The 23,854-nt window shown below is 41.2% G+C and overlaps 1 protein-coding gene across 3 annotated transcripts in view; it reads left to right on the top strand.

Annotated features, from left to right (window-relative positions):
- The window catches only part of vps13b (vacuolar protein sorting 13 homolog B), a 297,571-nt gene that overhangs the window by 207,494 nt on the left and 66,223 nt on the right, over nt 1-23,854 (top strand). For all 3 annotated transcript variants that reach the window (XM_085290668.1, XM_085290669.1, XM_085290667.1), the window contains 4 exons: nt 3,981-4,322; nt 4,968-5,388; nt 5,608-5,745; nt 12,459-12,854. In XM_085290668.1, the coding sequence (XP_085146794.1) occupies nt 3,981-4,322; nt 4,968-5,388; nt 5,608-5,745; nt 12,459-12,854 (1,297 nt within the window). The remainder of the gene's footprint in view (nt 1-3,980; nt 4,323-4,967; nt 5,389-5,607; nt 5,746-12,458; nt 12,855-23,854) is intronic.

Genomic DNA, 23,854 nt, shown 5'->3' with positions numbered 1-23,854 from the left:
GTGTTTGCCTGGAGGTCTTGAAACACTATCTCCGCCACAGCAATAATATACATTTAAAATTCTCATTGGGGTGTGTGGAAGGGAGTGATGCAGAGAAAGAGAGGGGGCAGCTGAGAGTACATGCTGTAATAGCAACCATGTGCAGACTGGAGCAGATGAGGGTGGGAGAGAATGGGACACACCTTGGGTCTGTCTCCTGTGTTTTACAATTCATCATGTTTCAAAAGACAGCAGTAGCTAATCGAAACTGACGTTGTTCCTGTTTACATGGATGGGAAACACTGGGGATAGGCCTCAGTCATGGTGTAACTGTGGTGTTGGAACTGGTGAGTAACTGACTACTCATGCTGCGTCTAACAAACCTGTAGAGTATAAGAGGAGGGATTTTTTTGATGTGAAGTAGTGGTCAAACACACCAGACCCACCTTATATGCTTACATGAGACCTGTTTGCATTCTTTCATTTTTTCCTTTTTTCTTACGTCACCCTCTGCTCCACTTTAACAAAGTGCTTCTGTGTGTTGTGATCCAAACAGTTTTTCTTAGCATCTAGAAATGTTTCCACACATTTGGGAATTTTTTCAAAAAGTCAAATCATTTGGATATTCCAGCTATATATGTCAGTTCTGGAAACATGTCCAGCAAGTGATTTGGTAGGTAGCATTTAGTTTTAGTTATTTGTCTCATATCTATCCCATGGGAGCTAATGGCAGCAAATCTAGAGGATCATCATTTAGCCTGGAGAAATAGTTTGCTGCTTTATAAGAAAGCCCTCCGCAAAGCCAGAACATCTTACTATTCATCACTGATTGAAGAAAATAAGAACAACCCTAGGTTTCTCTTCAGCACTGTAGCCAGGCTGACAAAAAGTCAGAGCTCTTTTGAGCCAACCATCCCTTTAACGTTAACTAGTAATGACTTCATGAACTTCTTCACAAATAAAATTTTTATCATTAGAGAAAAAATTACCAATAATCATCCCACAGATGTAATATTATCTACAGCTACTCTTAGTACCATTGATATTAAGTTAGACTCTTTTTCTCCAATTGATCTTTCTGAGTTAACTTCAATAATTACTTCCTCCAAACCATCAACGTGTCTTTTAGACCCCATTCCTACAAAACTGCTCAAAGAAGTCCTGCCATTAATTAATTCTTCGATCTTAAATATGATCAACCTATCTCTAATAATCGGCTATGTACCACAGGCCTTCAAGCTGGCTGTAGTTAAACCTTTACTCAAAAAGCCATCTCTAGACCCAGCAGTCTTAGCTAATTATAGGCCAATCTCCAACCTTCCTTTCATATCAAAAATCCTTGAAAGAGTAGTTGTCAAACAGCTAACAGATCATCTGCAGAGGAATGGTTTATTTGAAGAGTTTCAGTCAGGTTTCAGAGCTCAGCACAGCACAGAAACAGCTTTAGTGAAGGTTACAAATGATCTTCTTATGGCCTCTGACAGTGGACTCATCTCTGTGCTTGTCCTGCTAGACCTCAGTGCAGCGTTCGATACTGTTGATCATAATATCCTATTAGAGCGATTAGAACATGCTGTAGGTATTACAAGTACTGCGCTGCAGTGGTTTGTATCATATCTATCTAATAGACTCCAATTCGTGCATGTAAATGGAGAGTCCTCTTCACACACTGAGGTTAATTATGGAGTTCCACAGGGTTCAGTGCTAGGACCAATTCTGTTTACATTATACATGCTTCCCAGTATCATTAGAAGACATAGCATACATTTTCACTGCTATGCAGATGACACCCAGCTCTATCTGTCCATGAAGCCAGATAACACACACCAATTAGTTAAACTGCAGGAATGTCTTAAAGACATAAAGACCTGGATGGCCGCTAACTTTCTGCTTCTTAATTCAGATAAAACTGAGGTTATTGTACTCGGCCCTGAAAATCTTAGAAATATGGTATCTAATCAGATTCTTACTCTGGATGGCATTACCTTGGCCTCCAGTAACGCGGTGAGGAACCTTGGAGTCATTTTTGACCAGGACATGTCCCTCAACGCACATATTAAACAAATATGTAAGACTGCTTTCTTCCATTTGCGCAACATCTCTAAAATTAGAAATATCCTGTCTCAGAGTGACGCTGAAAAACTAGTTCATGCATTTATTACTTCCAGGCTGGACTACTGTAATTCATTATTATCAGGATGTCCAAAAAACTCACTGAAAAGCCTTCAGCTAATCCAAAATGCTGCAGCAAGAGTCCTGACAGGGACTAGAAAGAGAGAGCATATTTCTCCTGTTTTGGCTTCCCTTCATTGGCTTCCTGTTAAATCCAGAATTGAATTCAAAATCCTACTCCTCACATACAAGGTCTTAAATAATCAGGCCCCATCTTATCTTAATGACCTTGTAGTACCATATCACCCTATTAGAGCGCTCCGCTCTCGCTCTGCAGGCCTACTTGTTGTTCCTAGAGTATTTAAAAGTAGAATGGGAGGGAGAGCCTTCAGTTTTCAGGCCCCTCTTCTGTGGAACCAGCTTCCAGTTTGGATTCGGGAGACAGACACTATCTCTACTTTTAAGATTAGGCTTAAAACTTTCCTTTTTTCTAAAGCATATAGTTAGGGCTGGACCAGGTGACCCTGAATCCTCCCTTTGTTATGCTGCAATAGATGTAGGCTGCCGGGGGATTCCCATGATGCATTGAGTTTTTCCTTTCCAGTCACCTTTCTCACTCACTATGTATTAATAGACCTCTCTGCATTGAATCATATCTGTTATTAACCTCTGTCTCTCTTCCACAGCATGTCTTTATCCTGTCTTCCTTCTCTCACCCCAACCGGTCGCAGCAGATGGCCGCCCCTCCCTGAGCCTGGTTCTGCCGGAGGTTTCTTCCTGTTAAAAGGGAGTTTTTCCTTCCCACTGTCGCCAAAGTGCTTGCTCATAGGGGGTCATATGATTGTTGGGTTTTTCTCTGTATCTATGAAGCGCCTTGAGGCGACTTTTGTTGTGATTTGGCGCTATATAAATAAAATTGAATTGAATTGAATTGAATTGAAAAATTCTTTGTAGCCTTGGAAGATGGCATTCTTTGGTAGCAGAATAAAGATGCCTGTTTTCATTGTCACTTGAAATCCAGCAACAGTGCTCGCGTTGATTTATATCATCTGTCACTGCAAGCTTTTTATTGCCACAACGGCTGGAACCCTCCCGACATCCGTTAGCTGGAGCCAAGCATAAAATCTCAGCTGCTTCATACACAATACCACAGTAACTACACAAAACATTTTGATTTTCTGGGGTGAGGCTCTTTTTTTGTAGACATTTCCAATATTGTAAGAAGTGCAAAATGATTTTTAGACCACAGTAAAAAGTCCCAGAGCATGCCTTTAATGTCTCTGTGGCTGTACGATGCTTCCCTTCTTTGGTCAATTTGTCCATGGATTCAATCAAATGAGTTATTTGATTTGTGTTCTCTCATAAAGCCAGGACCAACACAAGAAACTGATTTATAGATTAAAAAAAACAAAACAGCAAATGTTCTCCAGTTTCATTTGCTTCCCTTATCTCCATGGTGATGCTAACACACCAGCTTGCTTTGGTTTGAGATAAGGTCATGTCTTTTATTGCAAACAGACTTCTCTTTTTTAAACCATAATTTTTTATCATAAAGTGGTAATTATTATTGTGTATTTACACTCTTTACCTTATAATTTCATGGCTTGCACAGGTTAGTAGCCATACTGCTTACGTTAGCTGCTGGTAGCTGTTATCAATTTACAAAAAGCAAACATGATAAAGCTAAGATACATTACCTAGACTTTTATGGTTTTCTGCAAACCTTGTTGTGCTCTGGTCAGAAACACAAAACACAAAAGCTTTTTTTCCTTTCTTTTTCCCTCCTATTCTCGTCCTGCTAATGCTAATAACCTTTGCACTTTTTTTTTTTGCCAAGAACATATGCATCTGTGTCAACATGGCTTTCCCTTCAATGTTTTTATATACAGCTGCGTCGGCATGAGCAGACGCGAGGTGGTCGAGACCCCGTAGCGGGCGCTGACTCTTCATCGCGGCACAGTGGGACTGGACAGGACAGCGGCTTCGGCAGCGACAGCGCTCGCATCCGTATTGTGCAAATAGAGCAACAAAGCGGGGCCAGTCACCACTGCATTGCCAGACCCTCCCACAAGTCCACCATTACCAAGAACCTAAGCTTTATCCCCTTTGACATCTTTCTCACCGCTAGTAGGCTGTCTGTGATGACCTATGCTTGCTCCAGCCCTCCAAAGGCAATTCCCTCTCTGTCGGATACTCCTGGCACACCGGAAAAGATGCAGCCTGCGGATAAGGTAAATAATAAAAGCTTGTCACATGGAAGCTCTTGCACGCATCAGTTTCTGGATCTCTTTGTTATCCACGTGTCTAGAATTATAATAGAAAACATGTACAATAGAATGCAGTATTATTATGTTATTATAAGAGTTATCATGTTTGAGTTTTACAGCAGGTTGATTTTGTACAGTTGTCTAATTGAAAATAGAATTTGTAATTATTTTGTGTGTCTGATAAAAGTAGTTTCATACAGTCTAAATGATAACAATTCAATTTCATATACTCAATTTAATATAGTGCAACATGGACCATCAGTGCTCATCTATCCACATAATAACATTAATATACTGTGTGTGTATTTATGCTGATAAATCATTCCCACAGTCTAAGCAGATGTGGAACTCAAAGACATCTGGGCACCAGTTCAACATAAGCCCACTCGAGATAGAAAAGCAAACAAATAACCGTGTTGTGCATTTGGAGCTGATAAATTAAACTTGCTCACATCTACACAAAGTGCACATTATGTTTTTTGGTTCAAGTTTTTATAAGCAGCACCAAACAGCCCAATTTGATATGTATAAGGTCAACAGACCCAAAGTAAGATCCTCAAATTCCAGTGATTTCATAGAGATAGATAGATTCCTTTTTATCTGATTCAGGTTGGAAAGAGTGCCCTCAACCAGCCTGAGACCAGCCTCCAGTCTGAGTCACATTCAGCCTCGGCATCCCCAACTCCAGATCTGCCTCCAGCTACCCAGAGTTCACTTGCTGGCTTGACTGCTGAGGACATCCTCAACAGCAACACCTCCCAGCCGGCCTCTCCACTGCTGAGAGGCAACCTGCTCTCCCTGGATGGCCTGCCTACTCCGACACGCTCCTCAGCCCGTCAAGCACTTGGTGTAACCATAGTTAGGCAGCCTGGGAGAAGAGGGGCTGGTGACCAGGTGTTGGAACCCCTCTTGTACCTACAGGTGATGCAACCTTCTGCCCTTCTCAGCTGTCACCACCGCAAACAGAGGATGGAGCTGTCTGTGTTTGATGTGTCCTTAAGAGGAGTAGCTGCTGACTACAAGTGTCTAGGTGAGAGAGATAAATATGTTCCTGGGGATGGCTGGGGATACTTTTAAAGGGTAAATGGATTTGAATTTTGTTATTAAACTGTAGATCCTGGACAAATTGACTTCCATCTCCTCCCATGAGTCATATTCACTCAAACTAATAAATGTGAAACTTCCTGATGTTGACATGTATGACCTTTTATTTTTCTATTCAAGTTTTTATGTGCCTCGTTTTGTTCAGACCCGGGAAAGACTCTACCAGAATCTCTGGACTACAATGTGTTTTGGCTGCAGACAGTAGCAGGAGAGGTGGACAGTAAAACGGGGATTCCTCCCCCTCTGCTCTGCCTCCAGATTAAAGATTTCTTAAATGGACCAGGTGGGAATCGTGCACACACGCACACACTTTTGTATACTCATGCAAAAAAGGCGGGTGGGATTTAACAAAAGGGGGCAGTTTTTGGGGGGGTTTTTTACACTGGTCCCGGTAGGTTTGGATGGCTTCTTTCCCTCAATATATGCAATCATCATTCTGTATTTACTTGGATTTAAATTTGTTTGATGATCCCAAACATTTAAGTGGGACAAATATACAAAAATCAGGGCCTAAATACTTTGTCACAGCGCTGTATTTTAGTTAAAACAACAACATGCTTCATTTTTAGCACTGACTTGCACAACATCCTCTGGTGTATAATACCATCCAAAAATCCAGTTTCAGCTCTGGGTTCATTTTAGTCACTTTACCTTTATCCATAAGTTCTTGTTTTTCTTTCTGTGTTTAGTCTTATAACAGCAGTTCAAACAGCAATTTCACAGCCAGTTTTCTATATACTGCACACGAGTAAACACACATGTGAGCACATGATGAGAAAATTATAAGTAACCTTATGGATGTTTGCTTCAGAAAGCCACTGATATCGCAGGTGTCCGTTTCTTTGAACAGTACAATACAATCCCCTGTGGGTTTAAGCGTGTAGTCTCATGCTTCTTTGAATTTGCCTGTCACTGTGTTTGGTTCTCTATTTTTAGGTTGATATGATATCCATATGAGTAGCTTTAAGCTAAGGTTTTTGACCTAAGGGTGTGGTTGACATTCTACACAAATACAAGAGCAATAAATAAAAGTGTGAGTGGGCCTTTGAGTCTCAGTGTGCACAACCTTTTTATCCCTGTGAGCGTGTGTAGGCGCAGAACATCATCCAGAGTTCAGCTCCCTGAACCCAGGCCAGATGTTGCAGATGCATACTCACTGACACCGTCTTTCTTCCACATGCATACAATCATGAACATATACTGTGTGTGTATACAGGGAGCACAGGATGGACTGGAGGTGTTATTGATAATAGTTTAGCAAAGCATATCACTCCCTTGCTCCCACACACTTTACTTCCTGCTGTCAGCTGAAAGCCCTTAGCTGCTCTGTCCACCTGGAGGCCCACAACACAATACAATGCAGCTCTATGTACACCCCAACAATCACACAGTACAAGCAAACACAACCAGATCCATCAGTGACACCACTAACCAATGAGTGAGACCTTTGCACTAGTCCAGATTGCATAACTGTTTTAACAGATTTTAAGGTATATGGTAATAAATGATACTTCACAGTATGTACATTAAGGAGTGGAAAGAGAGTGTCCTACAACATTGGTATGCTTTAATCTGCCTGTGGAAAAGGGTAAGGAAGAGGAGCAGTTATCGCTCAGGTGCATGGTGGATTAAATAGATTCAGTTTATTTGGTTATTAAAAAGTGTATATGGCTCAGTGTTGATTTATTTATAGAAGCCCTGTCCTTTTCACTGAACAGAGTTATATCTCTAATGATAATTATACTGTAGTTATATCTGATGCCTGAGTGCAGCTGAAGTGGAGATTTATTTATTTATTAACCTTTATTTAACCAGGAAAAGTCCCATTGAGATTAAAAACCTCTTTTGCAAGGGAGTCCTGGCCAAGAGGCGACAACACGTTGAAATTACAAAGTTACATACATATTATAAATAACAATTACATTTTAAAAACATTTTTCTCTGGCTCTCTCAATCTGGACTTAAAAGCATTTAATGAAATAAGATCTGCTATCTTCCAGTCTTTTTGCATCATGTTCCATGTGAAAGGGGCAGCATAAGTAAAAGCCCTCTTTCCCAGTTCAGTTCTGGCAAATGGAACATTGAGCAATAAAAGATCGCTTGAACGCAGGCTGTAAGAAACAGTACTTCTCCGTGTGAGCAGATCGCAAATGTAGGTGGGCATTTGTCCAAGCAGGGCCTTATAAATAAAGATGCACCAGTGATCAAACCTCCTGGAGGACAACGAAGGCCATCCCACTCGAGCGTACAGATCACAACAATGGGTCAAGGCCCTACAGTTTGTAATAAACCGTAAGGAGGCATGATAAACTGAGCCAATCTTATGAGATGCCAATAATGTGAAATTACAGTCAGGTGTTTCCCTTGAACTAATAAAGAGATGAGCTATCTCTCTCTCTCAGTAGGATTAGCTGCATCACAATCACTCACATTCATTCTCTTTATACACACACACACACACACACACACACACACACACACACACACACACACACACACACACACACACACACACAAAACCATACCACATGACTCAGACAGGATCCAGGCTCAGTGTGAGGTTGCTCCGGGTCAGGCTCTGCTGGAAATTTCGAGAATTGACCACACATGCTACTGGTTCTTCCTCACCCCTTCAACCACATAGTCACACACTCCGACACATGCATCCATACACACACTTTCAGCTTTGTGTTGTTTAGTTGGATAACTCTCTGGGGAAGATAATTATCGTCTTCAAGGTCGGGAGAGAAAAGGAAGAAGTTACACAGAGCAGAAGAATCCCAATACCGGAGGTTGTTTTTCTAGAAGACCCTTATTCACAAAATATTTGGACGGGACGCTGACAAATTATTTTCTAATTCATAAATGAATCACTAAGTAGTTCAAGAAATGCCTTGACTAGGATTGACTAGCTGAAAACGGGATTATGAAGAACAAACACATTTAGCATTTTATTCATTTGTCCTTCTGTTGTTTTTACACGTGATTTATTTGTGTGTAAGTCTCTGTAACTATGTGGGTGCTGCTATGTGTATCATGTTTGGCAGCCCCTACTTTAATTTGACAGTTCTTCACATTTAATTTATCTCAGCCCAGCACAGACGGAGAGAAGACAGCCGTGAGGCCACATCTTGCTGTGTGTTTACAGCAATATGCTCGCAATTTCAGCAGCATTTATTCAGCAAGACCAATCAAAGCGGCCCTCCCAAGGATGCTGAGTGGGAAACACCTGTAACATGTGTACTGTAAACTGGATGGTGTTTCAGCATTGACCCCCACTCAGCAGCTGCTCATCAAATACATGCACGCGCTCACATAAACATAACTAATGCCGATGCTTACAGAACGTCAGCCTTTTCAGAACTACTTGAGTTCAAGGCTTGACCAGCGGAGACATAGACGATAAAGTCCTGAGTGGATCGGGGGTTTTTTTTCCCAACACGAGCAGCAACCAGTGAGCACACAAATACGCATACTTTCCCTCCCTGCTCATTTTTTGTTAGTCATGTCCAGAATCGTAACTGCTACCACTCGAAGTCGAGATCCGCCTTTCCTCTGTAAAGAAGGAGCAGGTGATAGATTAGCTTGAACAAATTGGAAACACTGCTCTCTGTCCCTGGTTTCTGTCAAACCAGAGTTCGTAGAAATGTTGTCATTTACTGTATACAAGGGTGTGCCCCTCCGAACCATCCAGACCCTCTCTGATTCAAGTCATCTGAGTGACTTTTTTGTAATGTTGGGAAGCAACAGGTACCCCCCAAAATATTGTTTGCACTTTCGAACCCAGAAAGAAACACATGCCCTTCACATACAGGTCCCGCGTAATTTGACACATTGCCACCTGTGTCGGACACAGGCTTTCCACTGTCAAGTGTCAAGCATGAAAGTCAGCTAGAGAATTCAGAGGGGAGGGGGTGGGAATGAAAACAATGTTTCTGGTAGTTACGCATAATCACATATACCAACGCCAGGTTCAAAGTGGGGACAGCATCACACGTGACCTCGCCAAAAAGCCACAGTAACCTGGGTAGTAAAACGTATTTGATCTCCCACACTACTTTGCAGAGGGGTGTGTGTGTTTGTGCCTGTGTGTATACCTCTGTTAGACCTTGATCTTCCACTTTCTCCAGTGCTAATAGAGGCTGACACCTGAGAAGGGCCAGTCTGTGAGTCCCTGCAGCCTGTTCACATTAAGGCCTGTTATTTAAAAGTATGCGAGCACCACCTTTCAGCCTTCAGGCTGGACGTTTGCTCTTTGCACAAGCCTTCTACTGACAGTCGCCAGTTTAAAATATTTGTTACATTCAGGGCAAACATCAGTGTTTTCAGCTAAATCATTCGTATATGTGAATCTCATTGCTGTTAATGTACTTTTTTTCACCACATTTCTTTCAATATTTATATTTCTTGCCTTAAAAAAAAAATCCCAGTCACCCATGGCCCCTGCTGGCACGCTGCTGGCAGTTTAAAATAAGAGTGACATTTATGTTTTTCCTTCACTTTACAGTATATATGGTTGAGGGAAGGCTTTATCGGATGTCACATCTTAATCCATAAATACAGAATTTACACTTCAGTCTGTAAAACCTAAAAGCCTTTCTTTCCCTCTTGAGGTTAAAGTTTCCTCTTTTTATGTCATCTTTGCCTAGTGAAATCACATGTTCCTACATCTGTCTCTGTTTCTCACAGATGATCAGCTCTAGAAAAGAAAAAAAAACACGTTTTGTTCGATATGTGGAAATTTGATAAACATCTGCAAAAAAACACTGGAGGCTGTACAGATGCTGTGGCTGTCTCTTCACAGTACTAAACCCCGATAGATAGCAGTGGCCTGTAATCATTTCACACTATAAAAAGGAGGAAACTTACTCTTTTTCCCACTATTCCTTAAGGAATACTTAAATATAGAAATGGACATTTAATATTTAACAATAAATATTCATACATTATGACATCCTGGTTACGAGCAGGAGGGAATTTATTCACTCTTCTTTAAAATCTAACTTTTCTTTAAAAGTATATACAGTTAATGCACAGTTTAGTGGAATATTTTATTCATCATCGTTATTTAAAAGGTTAGTACCTTATTTCAGACATGGGCCTTACATGCAAGAGGATAACTATAACCATGAGTTCCAGTCTAAAAAGTCTGGGTTATAGTTAGCCGTATCGACTTGCACTACTCAGTTTGATTTGGTGAGTTTCAGATTAGTGAAAAAAATAGAAATACCTTGCCATCACTTCAGATCTGCCGTTGGTGGGGGGATAGGACCAGTAGGGTGTAGAAAGGAACTTTGGAGTGAGTACAATGATAATGAGTACCAGGTCTCCATGTGCCGGGAGCCAGGCCATGGCACTAGCTCTGGCTGGTTGATCAGGGACATCTTTACTTGATTACAGGGATGGGTTGATTAGGTTGTGGGTGGAGGAAGAGTAAAAGATAGAAATGACTGAGCAAGAGAGAAGAAGCAGAAAGATGGCTTACATGAAACAGACGGGGAGAAAATGGATTGGTGAAGTAACATGGGAAGGGGAACAGAGAAACCTGGATGAACAGCTGCATACAGCTATTTATTTCACCACTGTAAAGTTTCCTGGTGATAAGTCAAGTGGAAATGATAAGCTACATTGCACAGCAAATTCCACCTATCCTTCCTCCAGCTCGTCTCTGCAGTTATCCTTCCATTTGACCATGTGCTTTACTTCCGCTGAATTAAAAGAGAAAGTATCCCGAAGGCAGATTCAGTCTGTGTGTGTGTGTTTTGGCCTTTCACTCTTGGCAGTGTTCCCGCTCATGTCATTTAGTGCTCTTACCTGGAGAGGAGGTAGACAGGGGGCCTAAAACCCTTAAGAGGCTGTAAACACTGGGCTCTTGATGAGACCATGAAAAACAGCTGCACTAGTTTTGGTTTGGGGTTTTTTTTTTGTGGGGGGGGGGTTGCTTCCCTCTCCCATCATCATGAGCAAGTGGAAAAATGGGATAATGGAAGTGGTGTAAAACGGCATTGAGTTAATTCATGTGTCTCTGTATATTCCAGTCAAGTGTTTGAAGGCTGCAGAGCACCAGAGAGTGAGAGAGAGATTGAACAGGAGAGAGTGGTCTCAGATTTACGCGGCTGGCACGGAGAAAACATTCTCTTCTGCTATTCCGCAGTGTCACATTAGGATGTTACAACGAGACAATCAGGAATTTGTGCGTGCATATGTGTCCATCTAAGACGAGGAGAAGAAAGAGATTGAGACTGGACCCAGCTGTCCTTTTAACAGTTTGCATGCAAAGTTGAGTGATTAGAAGAAGAGAGAAGTTTGATTTATGAGACACAGCACCATTTAGTATCCCATGGGTCGGTCAGATAGCTGAAAATCTGCTCAGTGGGACATTGATGAAGCCTGCCTTGTCTTAAAGCCCCCAAATGGATTTTATCCCATTTATGTTTTTCCAAATTTCAACAGCAGGTTTTAAAGACCAAAGACCACAGCCAACAGTGAATTTATTCAATTTTAGTTCCCATTTTGACATAGTTTAAGAGGCCCTGCTCTACAATTGGATAATTCTAAATTGTTACTATATTATATATATATATATATATATATATATATATATATATATATATATATATATATATATATATATATATATATATAACACATATACATATATATGTGTGTGTGTGTGTGTGTGTCTATATGCAAACAAAACAGATTCCCATAGAGATCTAGTTAGTCTGTTTCCATCAGGATGTATTTTTGTTTTTTCTGTCTAATAAGTTGTGTTTTTATTACCTGCTCAAACACTTTGCTCTCTCTGCTTCCAGCCCAGTTTTCTGTATCACTCAGCACTTCATAAATATAAGTCAGGATGTGCACAAACACATGTCCACAGAGGGCGTTGTTGTTTGTAAAGTTTGCTAACAGCACAGATTGACTAACACTCTTTAATTTTGTTTTGTTTTTTTTGCTTTGTTGTCTGTCATCTGCTTTTTTTTCTCTCCACAGCTGAACTGAACATGGAGCTATCACGTCCCTTGAAAATCAGTCCCACTTTGGCAAAGCTGGAGCAGGCCAAAGCTTACCAGAATAAAATCCTACCAAACTATACATGGGACAGCTCAAGTAAACCACCGTCTGCTTCCTCCACCCCTCATTCTTCCCCTGCAAAGACACTTCACAGGGCCTTTCCTCCTCGTGCAGACAAACAGCATCAGGCCTCAGCCCTGGGTAAAGCCAGCAGTGTTGGGGCGCTGGCACTCACCTTTCACAAGGTTTCTCTTCGGACTGCCCAGATTTTAGTGGTTATGGAGACTGACACTCATCCAATGAGGCCCAGCATGACAGTATCAGTGTCTGCCATGGCAGGAAGTCTGAACATGAAGCCAGGGTCTAGGATAGAAGGTGAGTAAACCTGTTTTATTGGGGGGGGATTATTACAGGTCAACTTAACAGGAACCAGAGGGACCAGCAGTGAATGTACATGTAATGTTTTCTCTAATATCCAAGCAAGGTATCTTATGATGGGAAGCGCATTTCAACATGACCATGAAAGCTTCACTAAGTTGTCTAAGGCGGACTAATGACTTCTAGGATTTTGAAAAATCTTTCAAAGTGATTTTTTGTTTTGAACCACACACCTCTCTCTCTGAACTGATCCCACAAACTGTTGAAGGGAGGTGAATAAACAGGAAACAATGAGGGAACTTGTGCTGTTCCTTGAATATGAATGGGGAATACATTGTTAGCTGTTACACAGCTCAGACTAGAACGAAGCATCTTCCTCACGCTGCTTCTTTGGGGGAGGAAGGAACAATAAACAATCCATCGAGTGCTCAGGGCACGGATCTCCATGAGTGCTGCCTGCTGTGCTTCTGGCAGCAACCACAGTTCATATATTGTGTGTCATTTGTTTCCCTCCAGAGGAAGGGATGATGGCTTGATGCAGCAGCAGGGGTGGTGACAATGCCAGTGAAAGATGTTTAACTGTAATACTCTTGTGTCTGTGGCCAGTAGGACACTTGCTCCTCAGGGGACTGGACACTACTTTCCAGCCCCCTGAAGCCTACATTGTTGAAATCTACATTGCACTCTGTCGTTGTGAAGACCGGGAAGGCCGGCAGTGGTTCTTACAGTGGGACTTTGTGGGGAAGGCAAAGGTCAAAAGCATCACCGTGCTTCTTCCTCAAGTCACTACCCTGCACAGTGGTTACTGCCTCTCCTAAACTACTCCTTAGCACGTGAAAGCTCATATGGGGAATCCATATTGACTTGCTTGTCAAGCAGGCTGGAGAGATTGAACTACAGTGATTTCTCTCCTACTATGGCCAGGCCTATGATACAGCCATAGTCCTACATTGAAACCCAGAAACCTAGAGAATAAGCTCAATAACAACACATATCTTCTCCCAAGTTGTAGTCATCCAGTGGGAGGCTTATGTCCTGAAACAATTCAACCTAATAAGCTGGGATCAGGGTGACCATATTAGTACATGGAGGCTTTCAAACATGCCATTTTACTTGGGAAGGATGGCTCCTTGATGTGAATGTGAATTGATGGTTTAAGTGGTGATGATGTTAAGGTGATAGATCACTGGGCAGAGGGAGAATAGAATCCTCCTCATCCTCGTCGCTATTGTCTCTGAGGGGATCAATCAACAAGCTCAACTTCTTCTCTGCGTTCCTCTCTGGAGTCGAGGAGCTGTTTGGAAAGACAAAGAAATTTGGCCTCTGCGTCTTCGAACATGTCCACCCAGCTAGTGTCAGCTGAGTTTGGTTTGTCACTGGGCTTTGCCACAGTACTGGAAAAGCAGCAATTTGCTTTTGAGGCTACCGACACTTGCAAACAGCGCTACAGGGTTCTTCCTATCATTACATGGTAATGCTCACAAGAGATGGAATCTGTTAGCGATGGTGCATATTTGACACCCATACAGGCGATGTAGAGGTGACGGGAACTTTTCCCTAAGATGGTCAACCCGCGTGAAGTCCCTAACCTTAGTGAGAGTGGCTTTTCCCTGAGAGGATCTACCAGTAGTCAGAAGCACTACTGCTCAACTTTGACAGCTAGCGAAACAGCTACACAAACATAAGCTCACCGGATGTACTACCTGCAACAATTCAAGAAGCAAATTTATTTTTGTAAGGAAAATATAATTACAGCATAAAAAAAACAAATCCTGAAGCCAAAAAACCCACAATTAGGGACTAGATTGACAGTAGCGCCTGTGAACAGTTAAATTAATAATCCTTGTCCAAGACTGCTGAGGAGCTCTAGTGATCTTACAGGAAGAAAACAAGAATGTCTGGTTTGGGGCCAGAGGCTATTAGAAAGGGAGTTGGCGAATCCTGTGTCCTTGAAGTGATTGGTCTGTTTCAGACAGACTTGATGGTAATGGAGCTTCTGTGATTGATGACACTATAAGGTGCTTCTCTTAGTGGGATAGCGATTGATGTTTGAAGGAAAGCTAATGGATAACAGTTTAATGGTATTGCCTAAGAACAGTTTACATTGTGAACATGGAAGTTAAGTAGGAAAACAGAACCGTGAGTCATTATTTTGCAGATTGCTAAAAATGGGCTTGGACCTTAAATGACTCATTGTTACATGTTCTTTTTGTGAAAACTGAAAAACATCAAACTCGTGATGTGATCCATTTCATTCTGCTATATTTCAAGATATGGCTACTTGCTTCAAGGAAATTCTTGAAACAGGTGGAGCTATGTTGGAAACATCTGTCATGACTTCACCCTGTTTGGCAGAAGTAACCAAAATTTAAGACTCTGTAATACTCTGTACTAAATGTACATGCTTTTCTGTGGCGTGTCATTTGTCTAGTACCCGAACTCAGCATTTGGGCCAAGAGAGCAATGAATCCAGGCACCTTGAAAATACAGTACTGTTGCAAAGTGCTCCAGATATCCTATACAAAATGTAGTATAGAACAGATTGTTCATTCATGTGCTCACCTCGATTACATTTTTTTATTCCTTCAAATTAAAAAATATGCCTGAAATGCAATATGTTTACTCTGCAATATGTTTAATTCAACAGCAAAAGCCTAAACCATTGTTTTGGTGAGTGTGTGCCTCTTTATGAGTTGTAGCTTCTGTATATCTATTGATCACTATGTCACTGCATACCAATAGTGAAAGTATTTTCTTTCCATGCTTGTTGTATGATGTCTTTGCCTGTTTGGAAGGTTTTACATTCAGTCATTTACTCCCAGTGATGAACACTGGGAATCAGATCGCACTGTTGCTTCTATTATTATTTGGAATATTGTTGTTTTTTACATGTGCTAGCAAAGTCCTCATCTGCCAACAACAGGGTTTGACAGTAAACTGTGAAGTGAGATGTTTGTGTTAGTCTTGGGTCTAAAGTTGTAGGACTGGGTGTATTTGATTACGTGGGTATGTGTGCATTTGGACATGAGAGAGACAGTTTTTTTCACGCAGTTATGTATGAATGTGTTTGAGGGCAAGATGTTTGTTTTTGTGCTAGAACCAAACCCTGCCTTCATCAACACTGACTATTATCCAGGAGGCTTCACAGTGTTTCCATTATGACAATCAGAACCGCTAATGCTAATGTAAATTAAAGAGCTTCCAATTTCTTTGTGCAGCTGGGTGTGAGCCGGCGCACTATAACAGATGATGAGGGATTTTTAGTTTGTTTTTCACTTTTGCTGTTTCTTGGCACGTCTTCTAAATTGGACAGTAGATGGAAACAGAAGGATAAAATAGGTGGTGGTGGGGAGGGATTAGGGGGGAGGAGATGGCATGCGACGTGCTGGAGATGAGGAGGAAGACTTTCTCATTATCATTCAGGTAGATGTTTTTTTACCTCTGTGCCCTGAGCGGCACGTCCTCTGTTTACTGGGGCTGCAGAAGAACGAGGACAAGCTGAAACAAGGCTCCCTAAGTGCCTGCATCTGTTTTACAGATGTTGTTATATAGGGTTACTTCAGATAAAATGATTGTCAAAAATGTTAATTAAAACCTCAAACAATTTGCACTTTGTTTACTCGAATCTGCATAACTGCACGGTGACACAATACTCAGCAGTGCTGCCCTGAACTGATTTTCACCAGCTTTCAGCTTTCATCCATCTTTGATGTGTTGACTTTGATAAACACAGTTGAAACTGTGTGTGCAAGGCAGTGGGAAAAAAAGCAGTTTAGAGACAATAGCGCTAGTATGAAAGCTAATCCCGTCCCACTCACTGTGCTTTTGAATGACTCTACTATTTATAGTTATTACTCTTTCTTTTGCACTCAGTAATACGTTTCAAGAGATCCGTTCATAATAGTTCTTTGATTTGTTTACTGTAAACACAGGAAGTACAGATTGATTTGCCGTGAACTGACTTTTCATGGGTATTGTTTTCTCCACAATTACCAGCACACTGAAAGCAAGCCATTAGAGCCTGACTTGATGCAAATAAAAAATATGGGGATCAGGACCACTGGTGTTTATTGACATCCACTGGGTTATTCATCCTCAGTTTGGCTCTAAACGTCTTGAAATACTGGTTGTTGTTACGCCTCGAAAAACATAACCTCATGCGTGTCTGTTCCGAACAAGACATTATAACAACTGCCATAAAACTAATGCTGTCATCATGTATGGCAGACGTTTTACTCAACTCCTCTTACATCATATCTGAGTGCTTTGTGAAATACCTGAGACATCTTAGATCCTCTGTACCGATCTCATTAAAGACTGATATTTCATTTCAGCGCCTTTTCTCAGAGCACATGCTGAGCCATGATTTGAGTAAGACTTGGGAAGTTTACGTGGCACTAAATGCTTGTAAAGAGCCTCTTGTTTATATGGGGTAAGACATTAAAGCAAACTGAATAACATGTTTATCTCACCCCGTTGCATGCGGATTTTTCTTTTTGTTTACTTGACAACTTAAGCACACTTATAGATCACAACACACACGGCTTTTTTCCCCATGGGTTTCTTCACATAGCGTTTCCAGATTTGTTGCCACTGAAAGGAGACAAACTGTCTCCAATTACACAGACTGATCACTAGTGACATTAGATGTATCTGCTGACTTTTAGCCTTAGCTGCACTGCCTCCATCACTCACCACTCTGGCCTACTCTGTGCCTTGGAAAGCGAATACCTTGGAATTTTCCAAAGATAAAGGTTGGGATTCCCATTCTGTAAGGTTGAGCCTTTGAGCTGCCACAATAAGTCAGCAGGAATGACCCCCCTGGGAGTAGCTGAACATGAGAGATATAAGACAGGAGAATGTAGTGCGACTGCTTCTACAGTATGTATTACTACTGTTGCTGCTGTTGTTGCTGTGCTGGTCCTCAGTGGCAGGCTAAGACTGATGGAGCAAATCCTGAGCAGACCTCACGTTGAGGCCTGTGTGTGTAAGGAGAAACGGGAGAGGGAGGAAGTGGGAGGGAGAAGTTGTGAAAGAAGAGAAGCAAGGGGTGTGGAAGATAAAGTAATAGAGGGAGAATAAAGTTAAAGCAGATTAATTAAATCAGGAACAAGGGAGTTGAGAAAAGAGCTTGTTGGAAATGGATTGTGGCTGGGAAAAGGAGAAATACTCGCTGAGAAGATAGGTGGCACATAAGGCCATAAGAGAGAGGCATAAGGCACATGTAGACATATATAAGAGAGGACAGGGAGGCCACACTGTGTCCAGTGCAAGATCTCCCCAATATTTGTCATTGCGCTCACCTTATCCTACCCTGTCTTCATCATCCATGCAACATCTGGGGCTCTGTACCTGGTCTTGGCAACCCCCTCTCTGCCAGGGGACAAGATGGAGAGAGAGGGGATTAGGTTGACAGTGAGGTGTGTTACCAGATCCTGTGTTAATGAAAAGCAAGTGGAAGCCCCGCATTCCTCCCTCCATCCACGAATCACCACTCCCCAAGGTAGGGGGGCATTTGTAGTTCAATGAAAGAAAGAAAGGAGGTGTGCAAAAGAGAGAGAACAGATGTCTTGGGGTCCATGAAACAAGACCCTCCCTAATCTCTCAGCTCTCTGACTGCTCATAGAGTGCCCCTGATTTCCTAAGAATGCACACACCCACACGTCCATAGACCCTGTTCCTATAGCGTGCTTTATTTTTGCGCATACAGGCTAAGTTTTGCTCTCAATCCCTTTCTTGTGTGGACCTCCAGCTTCTTCTTCCCTGTGTTTTACTCCAGCGCACTTGCAAATGAAAAATTCTTATTGTGAAACAAAGCGAAAGCTACCCTTTGTTTTTTTATGTCCTGTCTTTATCTTTCAGTTCAAGTTTTATTTTGTTTCTTTGGCCAATCTTTGAATTATGATCATGTCAGTTTGTTTACTCTGCTGAAAGAAAGCCACTCTCTTCCATCTATCACATTATTTCTGCTTCAGTGGTCAGGAAAGAGCAGCTGAGTTAAGCCAAGCCAAGAAAAGATTTATATTTATCTGCTGTGATGTGGCACGCTCGCTATACTAATAAATTATTTTCAGCACATTAATAACAGAAATACTATGTCACAGAGAAGACGTGAGGAAGAGGGGTCCGGTCTGTTCAGGTATTTACCTCACATTTCTGCCTGATGCTGATCTTACATTGTTATTGACATTAAATGTAAAAGGTCGATATTTAGGTGATATGAGTTTAATAAGACTCAGTCATCATTAAAACCATGATTTCTGAGTCCACCGGCTTATCATCTAATGTGCCTGCTTTTGTACACACTTGTTGATACTTGCACTTTTCTACAGGTAAAAGTATTTTACAACCATCAAAACTTTGAAATCTTCCAACAGGGACTGTACAAAATGTTTGGTTCAAAACAAGCTCCTCTAGCTTTCTAGAGAGAAAAAGTACTTTCCTAATAAATCCTAGTAAGAAAGTACCGTTACTCTCTTAAAAAGCTCTTTTGTAGTACTTTCTAGGAGTGTTTTTTTTTATGTATACTCTGTCAAAACAGTGCCCAGCTGTTAGTACATTTTACATTTTTCGATTATAGAGAAAGATAGACTAAGTGACTGTAAGAGAAAGCAAGTGCACATCTTCATGAATAAGGTAAATTACTATTCATACAGTTGTTGCTTTATATCTTTTATTACTCGCCATTAGTTTGCCACACAACTCTTTTTTTTTTAATTGTTCTACTTTTGTTCATATCCAACCAACACACACACACACACACACACACACACACACACACACATGGATACATACCATTGGAGTAGCCAAAGAAAAAGAGGCATTTCTTATTGAGTTACATTTGAAAGCATCCATACGGAGCCCGAAGCTGTTTGAAAAAGATTTCTCAAAGTCAGCTTAAAACCTGATAATTTGTCAGAACCCAGCCTTAGGCTGGCTAAAAGAATATCATGTAATAAAAATTCCACTTTTAGGGGAAAAAAACATTCTGTGTAGCACATAGACTTAGCTTCATATGTAGCGTTCATATGAGAAATTGCATTTAGTGTTGGAATAAATGCATATCTTGCATACACGATCTGCTTACGCCTTGCAGCTCTCATTGAACCCATATTTACTCTATTTGTAATGGCTTGGCTGACGTGCAGCTTTTTGCACTGAGCTATTTTGGCCGATAGCGTCCCCTGCTACAAAACCAGTTTCCTCTAGTGTCCTATAGTGGTCTTGTGGTGAGTGAGTAGTGTATTTCTGTGGTGAGTGACAGTATATTACTCCTATTACTCTTACCATCCCAGAAGGTCTTCAGGGGCCTCTCCTGGTTATGTAATGACTCCTTTAGGTTTCTTCTAATTGATACCAGCACGTCGCTGAGTATAAATCAGCCAGGCAGTGGTCAGATAACGGCTGCCAGGGAGAAACCAACATGGTAAATCAGTCTCCGATCCTATCTAATCTATCTAATGTTTGCCAGAGATGTATTTCACTTCAGGAAGATTTCTACCCAACCTTTTCCCCACCACCCACTTGGTTCCTCAAGTGTCAGAGGTTGTGCATTTGCCTGCAGTAGATGTGTGTGTGTGTGTGTGTGTGTGTGTGTGTGTGTGTGTGTAAGGTACAGAAATCCAAATTAATTCTCAATGGGCTTTGTTTATTATCTTGACTCCATTCTAATAATTTAACACAATTACACAGTTATTCATGCACATGCATCCATGGACTATAGCTGTGTATTTGTTCCTCACTTGTTACAGCTGTTTTACAGCTCTGGTGTTTCTAGCAGTCACCTAAGGGGATATATAAAAACCAGTGCTATGTGTATAGTTAATTAGGGCTCAATGGTTTATTTATTCAAAATTAATAAATAACCAGATGGCATATTATTTTAGATGTGAAGGAAAAAAGTATTACTCAACTTCTTAATTTGTTTTCCCCTATTTGTAACCACGATGTACTGTATGTGTACATCGGGCAGAGGTGATTCACTGACATCTGTCCACTGGCCTTATTGATCACCTCTCTTACCAGCCCTGTCTTAGATCAAGACAGTCCAAACAGCTGCCTGTGCACCTATATTTACTTCCTTATTAATCAAGTTCTTACTTCTCTCTTCTCCTCTTGGTCTTTTTCTTTGCCCAATGTGTCACTGTTTGGTTTTGTCTGTGTTTGATACTCATCATTTATAAATATATTGCATATATGCTATACAAAGCCCATATTTCAAATCATCTCACCAGTATTGAAAGATGTTACCTCCGTCTTATGGCAGAATTTCACAGTCCGGCTGCGTAATGTCTTTGGGCTGTCTGCTGTCTCTGGAGACAAACCTACATAGTGGTAATATGGTCATAAAGAGCAAAGGCAAGGATGGGAACAGGCTGAAGAAATGTGCTTCTGACTATTATTCAGCATGAAAGCAAGAACAGAGTTAGCGATGGAGAAAGAAAGGGATTCCCCCTCATTAAAACCACTCCCAATTAGGCTGATTATTGAAAGTGTTGGCTGCTGCTGCTGCTGGCTTTAACATCAGGATGCTGCGGTCAACCGGGCTGTAAATGACGCATGGTGAGACGGGAGGAAATGCTTTGCTACACACTCTGTGCGTGCGACTATGTGCATGTGTGTGTATTTATTTCCACTTGTTCACCTGGCTGTGCATGGTAAACGTCTGGATTTACATCTGTATGGATGTAGGCATTCGGCTCTACTTTGCTAAATGTGCCTATGTGTGACTGCACTTAACCTAAATGTGCTTTTATACATAAGTGTTCATGAAAGATTTTCATCTTAACAACCCAGTTTGGGAGTTCCCTTGAACTGTGTAATAAATCGTAGCCATGAAAATAAACCCATTGTCCACAGTTGAGTAAGTAATAGCCAAGCTCTGTCTGTGCTACGGCACCAGGAGATATTACCAGGTAAGCTGCCAACTTGTATCAACAATGTCTTTCCTGAAAGAAATGAGTCATCCCAGTTTAACTTTTACCCCAGATTGTCTTATGCAATAGAAGTTGTCTTTCTTTGGAACCCCATGTTGTGTTATTGCACTTTAATGTTGAATAAGATGTTCCTTAGTCAGTTGACCAAGCCTGGAAAGATTTGAGTATCCTTGTGTGTCATATCTTCATCACATCATAGCTCACTTTCTCTCTCATATCCTCTGTTCTCATCTCCACACTCTTTCCCACCATCCGTGTCTATATCTATTCATCTCCTCATTTGTCACCTCCTTCCCCAGTCCCCCAATTCATATGCCTTTCCATCTCTCCTTCAACCCCCATTTATTTTTTGCTTTACCCCAAGTGAACCGCAAGCTCCAAGTAGGCTGTCTTTACCTAAAGCTTTCAAATATAAGGAATAAAAAGTTTTATTTTTGGTGTGGTTTTTATGGAAAAGTATCGATAGTGTAGCCTGCCAATCCAAACACTGTGTAATTTGCCATCTGCTCCATACACATCATGTCATGCACAGTGCGTTTTTTTTCTACATACTTATGCTGATGTTATTTCTGGGTGCTAATTCTGAGTTAACAAAGGGTTTACCATGTTTTAAACAGCTTGTATTATCAAAGAGGTAAATCCTGAATGTTTGACCATACATTGCCTCTGTTATGCTGTTGGCAGCTTTTTGCTACATGTCTACTTGTTTCCTTAAAAAGAGGTATCACTGCAGTTCAATGCACAGTTGTTCTGACTGCCTTTATCTTATGTTGAGACTTAATGGGATTGCTGTCTTCCATGATAACGGTGTCCCTGTTCACGGGACCTCAGGGCTCACTGAACTGTTTGAGTGTGAAAATGATATGAATCATATTTCTTTCGCTGTTCCCAGATCTTATCCTACATTGGCACCTATGGCCAGTTTTGAACCACTGAGTTCTGGGTTGAATTCCTTATTGCTGAAATGTAAAATATCTTGAAGCATGAAGACTTGCTTTCAATTTCTTTCATAACTGCAGCTAAACCTTTCTCCCGATCAGTCCTGAACACCGCTTTGAGCAACATTAGCCACATCTAATGTGCAAAACATCATTGTTTTTTTTCTCCCATGAACTGTTGGATTAAGGTCAGGACTTTGACTTTGCTTTTCCAAGGCATCATTTTCATCTTTTTTAACTATTTTGTTGCTAAGCATCACATCGCTGCATGACCCACTTTCTTCTGAGAAATAATTGCTCCATCAATGATGGTGAGCCATCCTGGCCCAGATCCAGTAAACAGGCCCAAATCAAACCCCATCCCTCTTTGTTTCACAGATAGAATAAGGTTGTTGTGCTGCAGTGCGGTGTTTCCTTTTTACCAAACCTGAGGCTTCTCATTTAAACCAAAAATGCTATCTTTTATACAGGACAGCCTTCTGGGGTGTCTTAATTATCATTAGTGAATTGCAAGTAGGGAGCAGTGTTGTGTTTGGAGAGCTTTGGTTTCCTCATTGGTTTGTCTTCCTCATTGATGCTGCATTGATGACCTCTTGCAAGAGAGACTTTTAGCAACTTAGAAGCCACCAGGGATTTCTGTATGATCTCTTGGCATGGTTGATCATGCCTGTGAAGGGTAACGATGCCCTGGAATTCCCTTCATTTGTACACATGTTGTCTGACTGCCGATCAGTGGATTCCACACTCTTCAGAGAACGTTGTGTAACCTTTTCCAGCCTGGCGAACCATTGACAATTTTTTTTTTCCTGAAGTCCTTAGCGATCTCCTGTGTTTGTGCTATGATTCAACTTCCTCAAAGCCCAGTTCATTCACCATAGCGCCCACTCCCACCTGACTGTTCTCCCACCAATTAAAAATTCCCATCTACCGTAAAATTGAATGCTAAAACTAGAGTTTCTTATACTTTTCCACAGAGATGTGTAATACTGGGTCATTTTCCTTAACAGATAAATGACTGAGTAATATTTTTATGTCATTTCATTAATTGTATTCCTTCTTTCTTTGGCTTTTAGGTGTTGTGTGAAAAAACGATGATGTTTTCGGTCACATTTATGAAGAAATA

This window comes from Mchenga conophoros, linkage group LG11, assembly GCF_057382185.1.
Source record: "Mchenga conophoros isolate Kocher_MC1m ecotype Shallow Benthic linkage group LG11, M_conophoros_male_GT1.1, whole genome shotgun sequence".
Lineage (NCBI taxonomy): Eukaryota > Metazoa > Chordata > Actinopteri > Cichliformes > Cichlidae > Mchenga > Mchenga conophoros.
This window is presented reverse-complemented; position numbering and strand designations above follow the sequence as displayed.